General features: G+C 35.8%; 1 protein-coding gene across 3 annotated transcripts in view; it reads left to right on the top strand.

The window, feature by feature from the left end:
• ARFGEF1 (ARF guanine nucleotide exchange factor 1) overlaps window positions 1-18,105 on the top strand; it is an 83,776-nt gene that overhangs the window by 34,167 nt on the left and 31,504 nt on the right. For 2 of the 3 annotated variants that reach the window (XM_021555587.4, XM_085572165.1), the window contains exons 5-15: window positions 3,653-3,832; window positions 4,442-4,715; window positions 5,219-5,332; window positions 5,969-6,132; window positions 7,233-7,366; window positions 10,105-10,339; window positions 14,350-14,449; window positions 14,569-14,708; window positions 14,813-14,921; window positions 15,878-16,079; window positions 16,997-17,108. In XM_021555587.4, the coding sequence (XP_021411262.3) occupies window positions 3,653-3,832; window positions 4,442-4,715; window positions 5,219-5,332; window positions 5,969-6,132; window positions 7,233-7,366; window positions 10,105-10,339; window positions 14,350-14,449; window positions 14,569-14,708; window positions 14,813-14,921; window positions 15,878-16,079; window positions 16,997-17,108 (1,764 nt within the window). The remainder of the gene's footprint in view (window positions 1-3,652; window positions 3,833-4,441; window positions 4,716-5,218; window positions 5,333-5,968; window positions 6,133-7,232; window positions 7,367-10,104; window positions 10,340-14,349; window positions 14,450-14,568; window positions 14,709-14,812; window positions 14,922-15,877; window positions 16,080-16,996; window positions 17,109-18,105) is intronic. The other variant, XM_085572166.1, reaches the window with a different exon arrangement.

The raw sequence follows: 18,105 nt of genomic DNA, 5'->3' as shown, positions 1-18,105 counted from the left end.
GAGTTGGCTGAGAGGAAGAAAATATTGACCCCTGGAAATTTCTATCCTGGTTGTAGTCACATTATTTTGTTGTAACTTTGCTGTTCTTAAAAAATATTCAGTGTGAGAGGAATAAAAAGTTTAGAGTTATAGATGGATGCTGGATTTTTTAGTAGAGGATTATGTTAATTTAGTTTACTTCTAAAATTACATTCATTTTGCTTCACATTCCTGAACTGTTTTAATGCATTTGTTTTAAATAATAGAAAACTCACTTGGCAAATGTGCTTCAGGCTAAAAGAAAAAATACTGTGGGTGTCACACAAAGGTATGATAATCTGTAACTCAGGAAGTTATCCTGTCCTTTCCCAAAGACATCCAATGGTTGTTTATAAAAACGAATAAGCTTTATTTATAGTAAGTGGGTGGCAGCACAGAACTGTAGGGCTTTTCCCAAACACAGAACAATAAATATGAAGGAAATATACTGGAGGGAAAGCATAAGGAAACAAACTCAGAATCAGGATGGTAGCCATAGTTTCAGGACAAGGAAGGCTTGTTTGGCTGTTGGTAGTTTTTGCAGGCTTTGTGACAGAGAGAGCTTCTGTAAGGACCTGATGGAGAATGAGGTAGTGCTAACCTTTCACAAAGGTTTCCTTCTGTTTCTAAAGAGCAGTAAAGGGGAAAAGTAAATAAAGCAGGCTTTTTTATTTATTTATTTTTTTTTCTTTATTTATTAGCTCACAGTGAGGATACTGTGGATGAGCTAAGTGTCACCGGAAGGAGTGGGAACTCAATTGCACAAAGCTTTGAGCACCAAAATTTCCTATGGTAGAAAAGAGCAAAATAATGCTGTGACTCCATAGGAGTAGCTTGCTGTTCTGACCTCTGCAGAGAGCTGTTATTCTGTCCCAGACTTTTGCCTTACCTCATGCTCCCAGACTTTTGCCTTACCTAATGCTTGTCCTAGCAAGCATTTAATACTCTGCAATTACAGAAATCACTTAAAAAAAAAAAACAACCAACTAAAAACAAACAAACAAACAAAAAAAACCAAAACAAACAAAACAAAACAAAAAAAAAACATAACACCAGAGAACCACCTGAGAGTGCCTTTGTTTTCTATGATTTTTACTTGTATTGATGAGTAGCTTTTAAAGTAACACAGGTGGTTTCATGCTCTGTACCGTTTGCAAAGTAAGAGTAAAAGAGTAAAGAGTGTTGCTGGGAGGAAGGCAGAGCTTTTGTTACTCCATCTCTCAAGGATATGTGTAGCAGTTTCAGATTTTGAGTAATCCTGGTTCACTGGGGCCTGAAGTGATTGTTCACTACTCATCTGTGACCCCTCTCTTCTTCCTTGTGATAGACATAGTAGTTGTTTGGTCACAGACTAAGGGGGAGTAACATGCAGAAAATGAGAAAGGGTTTATTTTTCTAACAGGTGAGTTCACAAGGGTTTCAGAGGAGCAGTACCGCCACTCCTGATCATAACATGTGGTTTCTCAGGGTTAGCTGTCATGCCATTGTGATAATGATATACTCTTCTATGATAGAGAATCAGATGATGTTGTCTAGGACATGTCATCAAATTGAGGCCTAAGTGGAAACTGTCAAGAGGGAAGGATGTTCAGAAAGTAATTGTAAAATAGTTTGTCTTCTGTTTGTTCTCATATTTCTACTAGATTGGCATAATAGCAGAAGAGAAATGGGACAGAGATGTGAAGTTAGAATAACTAATAGCCTGAGGATGACTCTAAATTGTAAGGAAGATGGAAGATATTAGCAAAAGATCAAAGCTAAAAATGCTTATCAGTTTGCAAATGTGTATGGTAGTCATTAAGATTTGTATCTAGTGCCTGGGAAGGAAAGAAACCCAAAGTGACTATCAAGAGCTCTGTCAGCTCTTGTATATTTGATATCTGCAGGGAGATGCCCTGTAGAAAGATCAATTCCTTAGGCTACACAGAAAATATTGTTCAGTGAACTTGGATTAATATATTAAGGAGGTATGTCTCAGTGTGTGTTTGAAGTGTTTCTTTGCCTCCACACCTCTAATCAGGTAGTGTGAAAAGAGCCAAGCTCTACTATTCATAAGAAGCATACTGAAAAAACTTGGGAAATTCAAGTTGTTAAGCCAATTAAAATAAAAAAGCACATAATCTATCTGTAGGCTTGTCACCTTTCTGTACTAGCTGGCTCTACTTTTTATTATTAAAAGTTGGGTGAAAACTATCATAGGATTTCCCTGAACTGAGATGGAAGTTAAAATTGAATTTTCAAATGGCAGCTTCTTACTCATCCAAATTTAAGAAGAAGAAAGAAGGTGACACAAAGGAGTAACTTTATGAATGACATCATCAGAACCAGAGATGGAGGCTGGATGCCACTGCATCTTTCATTAGTGTGCTGACTTCTAGGCTGCAAGAGACCTTGTCTTCCAAATGAAAAAAGCTTTAGGTGGTTCTTAAACTGATGTATTAAATATGTGTGTGTACATGTGTCAGTGGTATAATTTGTAACTGAGTGAAAGAAATATTAACTAAATCTAAATATGTACTGTGTTGGGTCCAGAAAATAGTGGTTTGGAAAAAATAGTTGTTTATGCCTGGGCTCCACTTGTTCGGCTTGTTTTCAAGAGTGACTTGAATCCCTTTTTAAGGGATTTGAGTGATGGGTATTATTTCTCCATTTCTTGGTGCCTTGTGTGTATAGAAGTTCTGACAATGTCAGTAAGACATGTGAGGTGTGGTTTGACGAGTAAATTACCCAACACTTGAAATTTTTCAACTGTGATAAATTTTTTAAAAAATAGGAGCTTTCCAGTGCTTCCAGTTCCTTCTTTATTACCCTAAACATGCCATTAAATGGTAACTGTCAAAGTTTTTAATGCTCAAATTCACTCATTCCTTCTACTAGATTACAGTGATGAATACAAACTGTTGCAAACCAGGCTCTCTCTCCCTTTCTTTCCACTCTCCTGCACACATATCTGACAATGTTTTCAAACCCTGTCCTCAGGTTTTATCTGCCTTTTTTTCTACCCTTTTATCAAGCCTGACTCTGCCTCACATAAAGCTAATTTGTTCCTTACTTCTGTGTTATCTGATCTTTCACAGGCTTATGTGGTTTCATTTATTTAAAGAGAGGCAGATATTACTAGGAACAGGAAGAAATAAGCATATTTCTACATAGGGGCCAACACAATTTTCTAGCATCTTCCAGAAAAAGCTGTTACAAAGGGCAGTAGTCTTAGTATCGCTGTCTAACCTCATATTCAGTCTTTGTTCATCACATTTACATTTATTTCTACAACAACTTTTGGACCCATTGGTTTCCGTTCCAGGCTTTAATGGGTAGTCTGTGCCAGTTTTGTGTCTAGAAAATGTGAGGATGACTTCTATTAGCTACCTCTCTGATGGTTTCTTTAGTTACTACTTGCTGTTACATGCTATGAAACATATGATTCTTAGATATATTGATGAAAAACAATCAGTTTAATATAACTGGTATGGTTTTCCAATATAGTTACAGGAGTATGTGGGAAAACATAATTAAATTGAAGTTCAAAATATGTGTTTAGATAAATTTTAGAAGTAGTCCAGTTTTGGTATTTATTAATTTGCAAACTTTTTGACTGGTAAATGTTTTGACTGGTAAATGTGTGTTTATTTAGGCTTTGCTCACTGCAGTAACATCTCAACACATAGAAATCCACGAAGGAACAGTACTACAAGCTGTAAGAACCTGTTACAATATCTACCTAGCAAGCAAAAATCTTATAAATCAAACTACAGCCAAGGCAACTCTAACACAAATGCTGAATGTCATTTTTGCACGTATGGAAAATCAAGCAGTGAGTATCTTTATATGGCAACTACCTCTTGAAAGCAAACCAGCTTGAGACATTAATTTCATCATTATTAAGGCTTTTTAGCTTTTCTAACTTGGGTACTTCGGGGGAAAAAAAAAATCTGGTATCTGATATTTTTCTTCTTGTGTTTTGCACTCTGAAGTATGTGGAAAATACGGAGTTTTGGGGTGGGGGTGGTATACAGAAGTCACAGAAATTCTTCTTTTTTTGGGAATTCCAGAACAACGTACCACACAAAACACAAAAAAATAGTTTGCCGTGATGTTTTTCCAAACACTTCTTGTTTATTGTCACATCTACTACCTAAGCTCCCTTAGAGAGAAGACAGACAACTCCTGGATCTATGGTTTATGTAGTGTAGTCATCCCTTCATCTCTTCTTTGATAGTGAATTATGTGCATAGTTGGGAAGCAGCCCTCTTGCAATGGATTATCTCATCATACTGAACTTGTTTATGATTAAACAAAGATGCATTTTCATAAACTGCTAATGTGTAAGCAGAGACAATAGAGATGTGATCTTTATGAAATAATGTATCTTATTGTTTTATTTTGATAGTGAACTTTTTGTGTGTTTGCAATGCTTTTATAGCTTCAGGAAGCCAAACAGATGGAAAAGGAAAGACACAGACAGCAGCACCATCTCCAGCAGTCTCCAGTAAGCCATCATGAGCCTGAATCACCTCAGTTGAGACATATTCCAGCACAGGCTGATCAGCTGTCCAAAGACCATGAGAGAGAGCTTGACCACAGCACAAACGATGTGGACAAGAACCTTCAAGAAGATATTGAAGCAGAAAATGGATCTGACATTTCTAGTGCTGAAAATGAACAGACAGAAGCTGACCAAGCCACAGCAGCAGAAAGTAATCAGTGTGTATTTCTGTTTCACGGAGGGAGGCAAAGGGTCTCTGAAAAGAAAGGCTTGAGGATTGTCTTTTTTCTCTGTCCCAAATCTGGAGTAAGGCATAGGTTTTCAAGTAATTGAGTAATGCAAAATGCCTTTTTGTCCTTCTTATCACTGTCCCTCAAGAGCATACTTAAGTCCTGCATTCTGTGGGAGTCTGTAGCAAAAATTCTTTTTTTGCATTTGTGTAATATTGTGAAAGTTTTTGAGAACAACATCTCAAAACCCACAAGTATTCTGTGTTTTAATGTATGTGAAGATACAAAATGGATGTTTTTTGTTGGCACAGGCCTGTATATTAATTGCCATTTACAGATTAACTACTGGAATTCTTGCATCCTCCAAATACCTATTTTTGAACCATCCAAACATTTATTCTGAAATATTAAGTGCAAGCAACATGCCTTCTTAATTTTGGAGTTTCTCATGAATACCTGTTTGTGTTTGTTTTTATTTATAAAGATCTTTCTAAAGCTGATGGAGGAACATACGACGGTGAAAGCAATGAATGTGAAGAGAAGGCACAAGAAATTGTAGAAAGTATTGTGCAGGAAATGGTGAACATAGTAGTTGGAGGTATTATATTAATATCTGTCTAGTCAGTAGTGACTGCAGTCTGGTTCTTGACCTTAAGAATTATTCTACTACTATCAGATATTTAACTGAAATTACTATCATTTAAATATGACTTACATGCTGAAGAAGGCAGTTGTGCTGTCAGACTTTAGCAGTGCATTATTTAACAGTAAAATGGACAGGATTTCATACATTGATTTACAGTCTATATTGTAGACTTCTTTTAAAATGCAAATTCTTGGTGGTTTTCTGGTTTTGTTTTTTAATGATTATTTTGTTTCTATATGAACACTCTTCAGAAGTGGGTCCCTCTCTGTAGTAGCAGTGTCTCACTGTACTTTTCAGTTTGTTGGAAATTGTTTATCAGACTAGTGAGTGATATCCCATACCAATACTTCTTGAAAACTCGGTAGAGGGGTGACCCTGACAATGTGAACTTAGAATTAAATTTCTTACTGTAATTTTTCATTATTGGGAATTAAGAATATTTGCAATTTTTATAGTTCTGTAGTGCCATGTAAATTCTGTCTTAAACTCATCTTTATTATTTTTTTAGTATTTAAATGTTTTAAAAGCTCCTTTTAATTTTTAATCTCATATACCATTCATTAATCATTTTTACATCTTTTCTGATAGATGTGGAAGGCACTGCAGGTGGTGATGGCACAACTGTATCGTTAGAGGATGGCAGTGACAGTGAAAACATTCAGGCAAATGGAATTCCAGGGACTCCAATTTCTGTTGCTTATACACCATCTTTACCCGATGACAGATTATCTGTCTCTTCCAACGATACTCAGGTACAGGCAGATAAAATTAGGAAATACTGAAAAAAAGTACTATGTTTTAAATGTTGCCCAACGCTTGGGCAGAGTGATTAGTATAATTCCATAAAATAGGTTACTGAGATGAATTTCAATAATTAAGTCATGTTACTCTACTTCAATGCACTACTTAAATGAAATTTTTCTGAATAAATTTTGCATGTGACGTCTTTTTTGTCCCAGCATGTTTTTAGTTGTCCCATTGGCTTACGGTTCAAAAGAACTCAGTTCCATGTTTTGTGAAGTGCTCCTGAAAAACTGTAAAACTAGTATTCAATATAAATAGTGAAACATATAGCAAATTGTACACATGCCTGTGTAATTTCAGTGTGCTCTTTTCAAACAATAATTAGAAATTTCAAGCTGATAGCATGATCTTAATGCAGTGATTTTAGATCAAGAATTTCATGTCTGAGAGGATTTGATTTTCAGTAAGAAAAGAAATGTGAAAATACACTCCCTCTCTTGTATGAGACATGTATATACTTGTCAGCTGACCAAGAATATTTGCTGTCAGAGTGTACTGAGTAATTAGGTTTGAGAATGATAATTTTAAATTCAAAAAGTTACAGTCATGTAGGCCATACAAATAGAAGACTTAACATTAAACATGTTGCTTATGTATGGAACAATAATACAGAATTGCAAGAAATTAGTAATAGGGATGTTTATTCTACCATAGACATTTTATCAAATGTATCTATCTGGCAGCAGATAGGAAACTGTTCATGCTCAGACTATTAAAAAGTCAGGTGTTTGGGTCTTTTTAAACCAGTTATCTACTGAAATTGCCTGGCAGCAATTCACTGCAAATTACCCTACTTAAACTTGACCTACCTAATTTCATGACACTGCTTAATTAATTCTGACTTCTTACTGAGTCGGCCATTTTTAGTAGTGACTTTTATTTGAGCTGGACTGCAGAATGTTGTTTTTTTTTAATATTGAGACCATAAAGCTAAAGTGTTTTGGTTATATTTGTATAATATATTAATTTTTTATTGCTCAGAGGTGGGGATTTCCCTACACACCCTGCTAATGAAAAATGGAATACTGAAATATGTTAACTTCCTTAGGAATCTGGAAATTCTTCAGGACCTACCCCTGGTGCTAAGTTTTCCCACATTTTACAAAAGGATGCCTTCCTTGTATTCAGGTCACTGTGTAAACTCTCCATGAAGCCCCTGTCAGATGGACCACCAGATCCAAAGTAAGTAGAATTTAAAAGTTTTCCTAATTAATCTGACAATAAAAATAAATAATATAAATATTTTTGTGAGTCCTGTTAATAAGAAACTAACAGTATGGTGAAAAGAACGTAGAAACTTTGGAAAAGTACTTTTATGTTTTAATACATCTTTTGTATACCTGTTCAGAAGTTTCTTAACACCTATCCTTTTATAAATACAACATGTTTTTCCTGGTCGCTGTTTATAATGCATTTGAAAAGAGTTTGTATAGAAGATTATCGGGTATTTCTGGTTTATTCACATTACTCTGCTTTTGGTATTTCTAGGTTTGTAACCATTGCTGGTTGTGCCCTGTAATTTCTTTTATCTCTTGCATATTGCTCTCCATCCAAAACATAGCTCTGTGCTGGCCACTGGGAAGAAAATTAACTCTACACCAGCTGAAACCAGCACATTTGTGTATCCAGTACACATCCTCAGCTCTACTTAATATAAACTCCTCACCTGGAGCTGATAACTGGTTATGATAAATTCATGATGAAGTGTTTCATTCTTTTGTTCCAGTTGGACACTTCCATCAGCCTACTTAATCAAAACACAAATATTTGATAACAAAGATTTTATTTGGCTATTTCTTCTGACTGAAGATACTATGTCTTCAGTTTCATTTATGGAATTGTTAGTTGTAAAGCAAATATAGAGTCCCCTCTATAGATGGGTGCCAGTATTAAATATGAGTGTCAGCAGAAACATTTGCTTTCTGATCTTGGATTTATATGCATATAATTTATATACATTTGATTTGCACAGTAGGAATAATTGCTAATAATTTTCAAGAGGAGTGCTTTTTTGTTCTAAGGAGTGTTAAAAGGCCAAATTGAAACTGTAGTATGATTTCAAATGACAGTGAAAGGCCTGGTATTCTTCAAAATAATATCACCTTTACTGTTCCGAGTCTAGCTTTTAAAACAGGTAACTTTAAGACAGCTTAAGATGGTTTAGGTAAATCAATGATATGGATTTAATAAGTTGAAAAGATACGATGTAGTCAAAAGGGTTTGAAGATTTAATCTAGGAACCTTTTTAAATTATCTATCAATGTACTTTGGAAAGTCAGGATATTAGAGAATGAAGACTGAGGCATTAGGGTTTTTCCTCACTATTTCTGAGAATTGTCTTCTAGGAAATGAGCTGAAAATCCTGTGGTTTTAGTTAGTACTCCGAGACTAAAGCTGTCCATTTATTAAAGGCTTTAGTGGATTAACAGCCCTTCCAAGAGCAGTGGTAGCTATTGAAGCACTTGGAGAATCTCATCTGAATCCATGGAGTCCTTGAAATTCATGCTAGATCTGACGAAGCTCTTCATACAAAAACAAATTTGAGAAAAAGGCATTTAGGGCAACCAGAATTCACTGCAAATACATCTGAAGATATCCCATATTTAGAAAAGTGCCTAGGATTTATCAGTGGTTCTGAGGCATTGATGGCTTTTTATTAACTATTACAAACATGCTGTAATTGGAAGGAGAGGTGTGGGATATCTGTGGCATTTCAAGAGTCTTTTCTGCCTCTTCAAAAATCTTATTTTCAGTGAAATTTTTTATGAAGTCTGTAATGAAAATAGTTTTAGATTTTGGATAACTGAACTTGAAGCTTTAGCTTAAAATCACAAGTCTGGGACTTAAGATCAGCATTTTCCTTTCTGGGAGCCTGGTTAATGTTTTTGTTTCCTTTTTTCCTGGAATAAAATAAGATGGGGGTGAAATATAACTCAAAGGTTTGCTTACTGGTTTTTGTTTTTACCTTAAACCTGTTCTAAGTTAAGTGGGCTTTACATATCATATAAAATTGTTATGGTCAGCATGTCCAGGATTTCAGGTGGGAGCTGGCACTTGCTGGAAATAGGCAATACTTAATATTTTATTTATGACTGAAGTTCTCCTCATATTTAAATTCTTGCACCTGGAATGTTATTTATTGCATTGGATTTTAATAGGTGCAGATTTCCTTTATGCTTTTTTCATGTATCATTTCAGGGGTTTTTGGCTGTTTGTTGTGTTTGTTGTTTTGGCATTTGTAGAGCAGAAATAGTTGCACTGTTTCTGACATGAATTCTAGTTTACATGAGTCTGTAAGAATGTTACTGTAGAGCACATGACAGCACTTCCCTTGGCTGACTTGGTGATTGCCATGCTTAAAATAGGTATCTTTTCTGTCTTACCTGCTCTCAGAGTGGGATGAGCATAGTGACTGATAAGTGCTGTATTTGAGAAGAGAGATTTCAGTGTTGGCAGAAAGTATTATGTTTATAGTCCTTCAACTAACTTTCCATGCTGGTGGAAATAGAGGAGGAGAAGGAATTTCCACCATTTACTAGTCAGGGTTTGGTAAATGGGCTGGATTTTAAATGGGATCTTCCAAAGCTCTGTTAACAGGAAAGAATGGTCCTTCATCCTCTGGCTGAAAGGGCAGCATTGCCTGTTGCTGCTGTTCTGTGGTGCAGAAGAGAGAGTCATTCAACAGTAATTTTTTCTTTTCTGGAAAAGGTATTCCCCTGCATTCTTGGTTAAAAAATGAACAATGTTACACAAAAAGACTCAACATCTTTTTATGACCCTTTCTGCAACTAGTTGTGTCAAGTTTGAGTTTCTCTCATTAACATTCAACTTGCAAAATCATTGTGGCTTGTACTGACTTTTCAAGAGAATTTTTTTTTATGGCTTACACTGGGCTTATGTGCTGCACTGTTTTGTTCTAGATCTCATGAACTGCGATCAAAGATTCTTTCATTGCAGTTGCTTCTGTCCATTCTGCAAAATGCAGGACCAGTCTTCAGGACAAATGAGATGTTCATTAATGCTATAAAGCAGTACCTCTGTGTTGCACTATCAAAAAATGGAGTCTCATCGGTTCCAGAAGTTTTTGAACTTTCACTTTCCATATTTCTTACCCTCCTGTCAAACTTTAAGACTCATCTAAAGATGCAGATTGAGGTATGTTACATTAATTTCTAATTAAATGTGTGGGAGGTGTTAAGTGAACATTTGTTTATATTTGTGTAGCTTGGTGTTGGTGAAATAAATTTGTTTTCATTTATGACTCATAGCTTTTGTGTAAGATTTCCTAGATTTTCCTTAATTTGAAGTTTTCTGTTGGTTGTGGCATGGTACTATTGCAGAGTGTTGCTGAATACTCAGAAGTGAGTAGGTTTGTGGCTAAGTTCAACCAGTGTTCAATATTATGATTAAGAAACCTTAGCCCAGTACTGCATATTATAAATTAAGAAAAAGAATACACTCAGGAAAAGACTTTGCAATATATGGTTTTGCAAAAGATTTTTAGAATAAAAACTAGTGTCATGAAGAGCATTGTGGATTTTCTTTGAGATCACTTGAACAGATTTTTTTTTTCCTGGGGAAGTTCCAGCTATTCCATTATTGTAGCCACTTCCTTTGCTTATCAGGGCCTCTGTAAATATATGTCTTGAATAAGATCTCATTTCCTCTAAAGGTGTGCACACAAATTTAACTCCTTGGACTATGGACTATTTTCCCAACCAAAATAAAAGTCCATATTCTTTGCAATAAATGCTCTCAGTCCTGGCAGGCATTGTGAATTTTCAGTGGGTCAGTTCTAAGTCATAGGGCAAAGGAAATGTATCCCCATATGGGCCATTCACTTAAGAGTTGGACTCAATGATTCTTGCAGATCCCATCCAGCTCAGAATATTCTGTAATTCTATATATGGAAGGTAAGTTCTTGTGATCAGCTCTTTGTGCATGAGGTACAAGCAGCTTCTCAGAACAACTCTGTTCAACCACATGGATATCCTCTTGTGGTGTCCAGTGTGTTAAAGGTCTTAATTCTGTGGTGAATAAAGTAGTACTGTCTGCTCTGTGTCCCTGCTGTTTATTTTAGTAATTTTTTGTCTGGGGATTCAGGTGTGAATACTGAAGCTGACAGATTGCCCCATCCATGTGGAGCTTAAGTATATGAAAAAATGCTTAGAAATGTTGATAAATCTTGCTGTTACAAAGACCTTGAATTCAGGGAATTCACTTCATCTGTGAATGTCATTGGACAAGTTGATGTGTTATGGCAGCTTTGGAGGAAAAACCTCATTTTGACAGTAGCATGTCAGAAAATTTTGTTGTGATCATTTACCAGGTTGTTTGATATTTCTGTAGGGAAAAAACAGTCAAATTTACAGTACATGGGTGAGCATAGATTGGATAGAAATGATTGAATGTGCTTTGAAAATGTGAGGCATTTTAAAAAGCTTCAAGGGCAACTCTGTGCTCAGCAAGACTGTAGTGTGTGTGCAGGGTTTGGCACACCAGACAGACTGGGTGGAGCCGTTCTCAGTCCCGCAGCCTCCTCCCAGAACGTGTTGGACTTGCTGTGTTCAGAGAGTTTACAAGTTAGCATGTGGGTGGTGAACACATTGCAGTCAGCTTTCCTTATGGAAATTTGATAGGTTTCCATCACTGCCAGCCTTTCACAAATTCCTAATAGAAAATGAAGACATACAAGGCAAACATACGATGCCCTGCACTAACGTAGCAGGTTCTAGAGTATGCTAAGGACCATCACCACATATCAGGGCTACAGTTCCTTCTTGTGAATAGCAAATGCAAAAACTTGATGCTGCTGAAGTACCCATCTATTACAAAGTACAGGATACAGCAGTTTCTAGAAACTTCTTTCTTTTTCCTGATTGTGAGCTAAGAATTCTTCTTTCAGCTACTGATCCTAAAGGTTATTCTGAAGATGTGGGTAGAAATGTAGATAACTTCACATGCAGTTTGTGTCTTGAAGCTGTAAGGAGAGCCATATGCTCTGATTTACAATATGCAAAATCTATATATTTTGGGATTGAGGCTGCCTTTTTCATCTGTGTAAGAATTTTCTGGCATGTTTGAAAAGTTTCAGATTCTGTTGAAAGTGACCCTCCCATGGCCTGTTGACTTAAATATTTAGCTAACACTGCCCTCTGACAGTAAAATAGTTTGAGTTGTACCTTAGTTGTATTGTAACAGTAATTCTGAATGGGTTAATGAATATATTTGCAGCAAATCAAATCCTAGATATCAGAGGAGTTGGGGTGTCACTTAGCTGTGTTTACCATTACCACCCTTTCATAACTCTGAATACCTTAAAACTCATACTTCAGTTGACCAGACATAATAAATAGCTATTTTCTGGTTTAATTTTCCAGTATATTAGGAACAAAGTCTCAACTCTGTGATGTGAATTGCCATAAGTTATATACTGATAAACAGCATTTTTAAGTAGTTGAAATGTAAACCATAACTATGGTTTTGAGAAGTTCTTCATTCCAGGATATCCTTTTCCAAAGGTGACACCAGAAGCAAGAAGACAGCTTGGTCTCAGAGGCATAGAGATCTGAAGTGCCTTGATAGTATGCAGTGCTTCCAGCTATTTTCTCTTCTAGCTTAGATTTGGGTTTAGTTTCTGTCCCTGAAACCTTTTTCTCTGCTCCATCAGTGACTTATTTTTTAAATTTTCTACCAGAAAATAAATACTTTTTCTAGTTCCAGAGAATTTTTAAAATTAGTGTCTTTGAGTAAAAAAATCAGAAAACACCAAATGTGTACCTGAAGGTTAGTCACAACATGACATTTATGAAATTTTTGTCTTTCTCTGATTACATAAAACTGTGGCTAAGATCAGTCTAGTACTCTTAAGTATGTTTAAGCATATACAAGTCTTTGAATTGTTATGTGTTATACTCCTTAGGTTTCATAGGGATGGCTTCCTTATTAAGATAGCTGACATTGTACTGTGTGTCTCTATTTCTCTAAAGAGATCAATAAAATGTAATTATTTTTTAGCATGTTTTGCTTGAGGAAATAGCTTGCCACCAAAGTTGCCTAAAAATCAGTGTTGCTGTTTTTCCCCAGATGTATGACTTAAAGTGGAAACAGCCTTATGTGTTTCTCTACCTGGCTAACAGCATGAAAATCTCTAAAAATTCTGTGCTATGAAGGAACAGTCAATGTTAAAAACAAGGGTAGCTATATATTTGGATATTCGTGTGATGATATTGGAGAAGTTGATTGGCTGGAGACTCTCAGCAATTGTCTAGTAAAACTGTGTGTTGTGGATTTGGATCCACAGGTGGCTGTGAAGAGCTGAGCTCTCATAAGTACAAAACAGTGATGTAATGCCCTGTTCACTTCTGAGTTCAGGTGCTGTTACAGCAATTGCTGCTGCACAGGGAAGAAGCAAGAAGAACCTTTAGTTTAGCTGCTAAGCAAGCTTGGCTGAATTAGCCTGTGGTGCTGATGAGTCTAGTGAGGAACTAATTGATAGGGGATAAAATAGTTCCTGTTCCAAACAACAGCACCTGTAATAAAATATTTTCAGGGCAAACTTACCTGTAGTCTAGTGAAGAGTAGCTTTCCTGTTAATGGAGGTGCTGCATGCTGTGCCTGACCAGTACCTTTCTTCTAGTAATAATCTAATACTCTGGATTGTTTCTTTTGTGTCAAGACGTTTCTCTTCTAATCAAGGTCCAATTCTTCAAATTTGCATAAGTAGCTGTTTCTTATAGTTGTACCATAATGTCATCATCTTATAAAGTATTTTTGTCATGAGGTAATACCTCTTCTTTCAAAATCCCAAAGGACCTCTTAACAGCAGTTTAGGCTTCTTCTTAGGCTGAATTGTCCTTCAGGATTTGACATTATTCCAAATTCTTCTGCTTTTGAGTGCTCAAAAAATAAACCAGGGCAGCACTGCAGAAGCACATAAGTAAATAGTGCAAATTCCTAATTTGCATGTACCAATTGTAAGTTGTATTTCTTCCTTTCCTCTTTTTTTTTTTTTTTTTTTTTTTTTTTTTTTTTTTTGTCTTTTCATGATTTCCTGTACTTCTAAAGTGCTGCTTTAGGAAGTATGTCAGAATTTTGACCATCAAAGTTAGTGACTGCTTTTGTAATAAATTTTTTTTTCTCCCATTTCCTGGAATATTTTTTAGGTTTTCTTCAAAGAAATTTTCCTGTATATCTTGGAAACTTCTACTAGCTCATTTGATCATAAGTGGATGGTTATACAAACGCTGACAAGGATATGTGCAGGTATGAAGGACTGTTGTGTTCTAGATTTTGATTTTCATCTCAAAGAATAAAACTGTAATTGCCTTTCATTAAATTACCTAGTTTTTGTTCCAAGGTTGACAATGTCACTTTATTTATAGATGCTCAGAGCGTGGTGGACATCTACGTGAACTATGATTGTGATTTAAATGCAGCAAATATATTTGAAAGGCTGGTTAATGACTTATCAAAGATTGCTCAAGGAAGGGGTAGCCAAGAACTTGGCATGTCCAATGTCCAGGTAAAAATTGCACCAAACTTTATGAAGTTTCATGTTTCTTGGCATGATAGGTTGTGACTAAACTCTCCAGTCCACTGACTAACTGTTCATGAAATCTTTTTTAGGAATTAAGTTTGAGGAAAAAAGGATTGGAATGCTTAGTATCAATCTTGAAATGCATGGTGGAGTGGAGTAAGGATCAATATGTAAATCCCAATTCCCAGACAACCCTTGGTAAGACATATGATATGTTTCTTCTGCCTTTAGTAATGAGATGCTACAGAACTTCAGTGTGTTTTTCCAGTATTTTGATGCTGTTAATGTCCAGACTGTTTTTCCTTTGGTAGAAATATTGATAAGTTTGGTGTAATTTAAACAAGTTGGCTTAGTTGTCTTTTCCAAATTGTATGAATTCCTAGAATGCTACTGGACTGAAAAATGTCTAAATCCTGTTATTTTCTGTATTTCTGATTTTAAAAATGTCTCAAAACTTTCTTTGAAGCTCCCCTGATTTTTATATAATTTCATATTGATTAAATAACTGCTAAAGTAAGCTGAATAAAGAGCATTTTTTACTTACTTACTGAATATTTACTTACACATTTTATAGCTGTACAAATTTGAATGTTGTAAGCCGTGGAGTCACTAAATAATTACTTGTTTTAATCTTGTTTTCATCCAACCTAAGGTTATGCCAGAATTTTCATATTAAGCACTTAAAGTTGATAGGTGAAGTAGTAAACTTTCTAGGAGTGCTTAGCATGGCTATTTTCATGAACTGAGAGCACCAACTCCTTGGCATGCCTAAATTCTTTTAGACACTGTGTTTCAAAAACTTTGAATTGTTGCTCCAAGTTAAAAGTGACACTGGATTTGAAAATAAAATATTAAAGCTCTAGTTTGGTTTTCTGAGGTGTTGGGGTTTTTATCCCAAGTGACGGAAATTATAGTTTAATTTAAGACTTTTAGTATATGATGAACTGAAAGAATTCTCTTGATATTTTGTAGTGACTTTTGAATAATTATTTACTTTCCCAACCCAAATAAAAGCAGAATATATAGATATAATAAATACATAATTGAAGATAACCCTGAGTTTTAGAAGCCTGCATTGAGGATTTGACATGTGATTTTTTTGTTTCTTTTCACTGTATGTATTTTGGATATATGTAACCCTTTCCAATTTATAGGCCAAGAAAAACCCACAGAACAGGACAGCAGTGAAATCAAACACCCTGAGACAATTAACAGATATGGAAGCTTAAATTCTTTGGATTCTACTGCTTCATCGGGAATTGGCAGTTACAGCACACAGATGTCTGGCACTGACAACCCAGAGCAGTTTGAAGTCCTAAAACAGCAAAAGGAAATAATAGAACAAGGAATTGACTTGTGAGTGCCCTTTTATCACCCCATGGGAGGGTGGATTCTTTTGGAGCTATGAAGATTCCTGGGTTTTTCTTCCTTCTCCTCATAGATACTCATCTTGTGTTAGGAAAAAAACTGGATGTAACAGCACTTCCTCTGGTGAAAGAGTGCTGAATGGTGTCCCCTTTGGAGCCTGTCAACAGTGTTTTGTGTTAACCTAATTCCTCACAGCTAGAAGATGAGTACTCTGAATGTTTGTTCTTTTTCTGCAGACCTGCTTGTCTAAAAATAAGGTTTTTATATTTGGATAAAAAGAACATTGAACTCGTGATCATTTGAATGTGACCCATTTTAATGTACATTTTACTGGTGAAAATGCCTGTATGCTTATGCTGATTAGTTCTTATGATTAATTAACTTGTCATAATTAGAACTGGAGGATAGTATAATTTCTCAGTGCAGTCTGACGTGAATCTTCCATGTGATTTTTATATTTGTCACCTTAATCTCTTCAGTGAGGTCAGTTTTATGCAAAAATGAAAGTTTCCTGTGATGCAATTCTGGGACCCTGCACATATATGCCTAAGTCCTTTGGGGCTTCTGTTTCTTTCCATTTCCTGGTTCTATGTTTTGTGTGTTTCCATTTTTACAGGCAACTAATGGGTTTGTTGTTTCATACAGATTAAGATAAAAATCAACAGCGTAATTGTTCTTTCAAGATTTTGCCGTCTTTATGGAATATTTATTTTCTTCATGAGTGCCAGAGTAAATGGAAATGGCTCATTCCTTTCTAATGTGCAGTTCAGTAAAGGAGAAATATTTAATATGTACATTTTTCAGCATCTTCTCTGAAGTTTCTGGATTTCTTTACTTAGGCTGGTACAGCTTTGTGCATGGGTAAAAGGATTAACTTTCATTCCATCTTGCTCTTCATTGCACAGATTCAACAAGAAACCAAAGAGGGGGATTCAGTACCTGCAAGAGCAAGGGATGCTTGGCACTACCCCTGAAGATATTGCTCAATTCTTGCATCAAGAGGAAAGATTAGATTCAGTAAGGAAAATGTTTTCCTGATGGTTGTCTGTGCTTTTACTGTTGTGTTTATATTGATTACAAATCAGCTGATAATGTTTAGAATGTGTAACACATTACTGTGGAATGAAGAAAAGGAAACTTCTCTCTCTTCTAAAATTTTTCAGGTCAAGGAATTTGAGTTGGAGGGTGTGGTAGAGCTCTACCCTGTGTTCTATGCATCCTGTGGTTCAGCAATGTGTAAAGCAAGAGACTGACCTACTTGAGCTGACTCAAAACTTGTACTTAGTTGCTAGTATAGCTTGAAGCAACTTCGTAAATCCTAAATACTTTAGTAAGGAATTGCCAGAAGTGTCTGTCCTTCAGGGATAGTGAAAATAATAATGTAGTGCAGCAACATTAAAAGCACTTTTTTCTGCCCCCAGAGGAAAGGTAGTTAATTGAGATTAGTTTATTGATTTTTTTACAGCTAGCAGCTGTTGCTCAACTTGGAAGGGTCCTGCAATATCTGGGTGGGAATATCTTATATTAATATTGCCATGAGAAACCTGACTTTCTAAAACAGGAGTTCTCACCATTATGCATAAAGGCCACACCCACTGGTGCCTGTGTTTGCAACTGTGGCTGAAGTCAGAAATTTCAGTATGAATGCTTAGAATCAGACGTTAAAACATTTTTAACCTCAATTTACATATCCAGGCATCTTTATCTGAATGCATGCTCTTTCTCATTGTACTATATTTTGTTGACAGTGATCAACTCATTATGTATTTTGAGTACCAGCTATTTTTATTTGAGCATCCTTTGCATCTGTTTTGAGATCAGTACTCTGTGGGGTGGGGGGAAGTTGAGTTTAGTAAGCTTTTCATTCCTGTAATAAGTTTATTAACTACAAACATAATTATAGCAGAGAACAATCATTGGTAATACTAACTTTGTCTTGTACACATGTGGAATTCCTCTAACAAAAAAATAGCATGTGAGAAAAAGCAGAGAAGGAAGAATGTAGGCAGATACG

The sequence above is a fragment of the Lonchura striata genome, chromosome 2 (genome assembly GCF_050655825.1).
Source record: "Lonchura striata isolate lonStrDom1 chromosome 2, ASM5065582v1, whole genome shotgun sequence".
NCBI lineage: Eukaryota > Metazoa > Chordata > Aves > Passeriformes > Estrildidae > Lonchura > Lonchura striata.
Note: the sequence above shows the minus strand (reverse complement) of the source record. Positions and strands in the feature narration are given on the sequence as shown.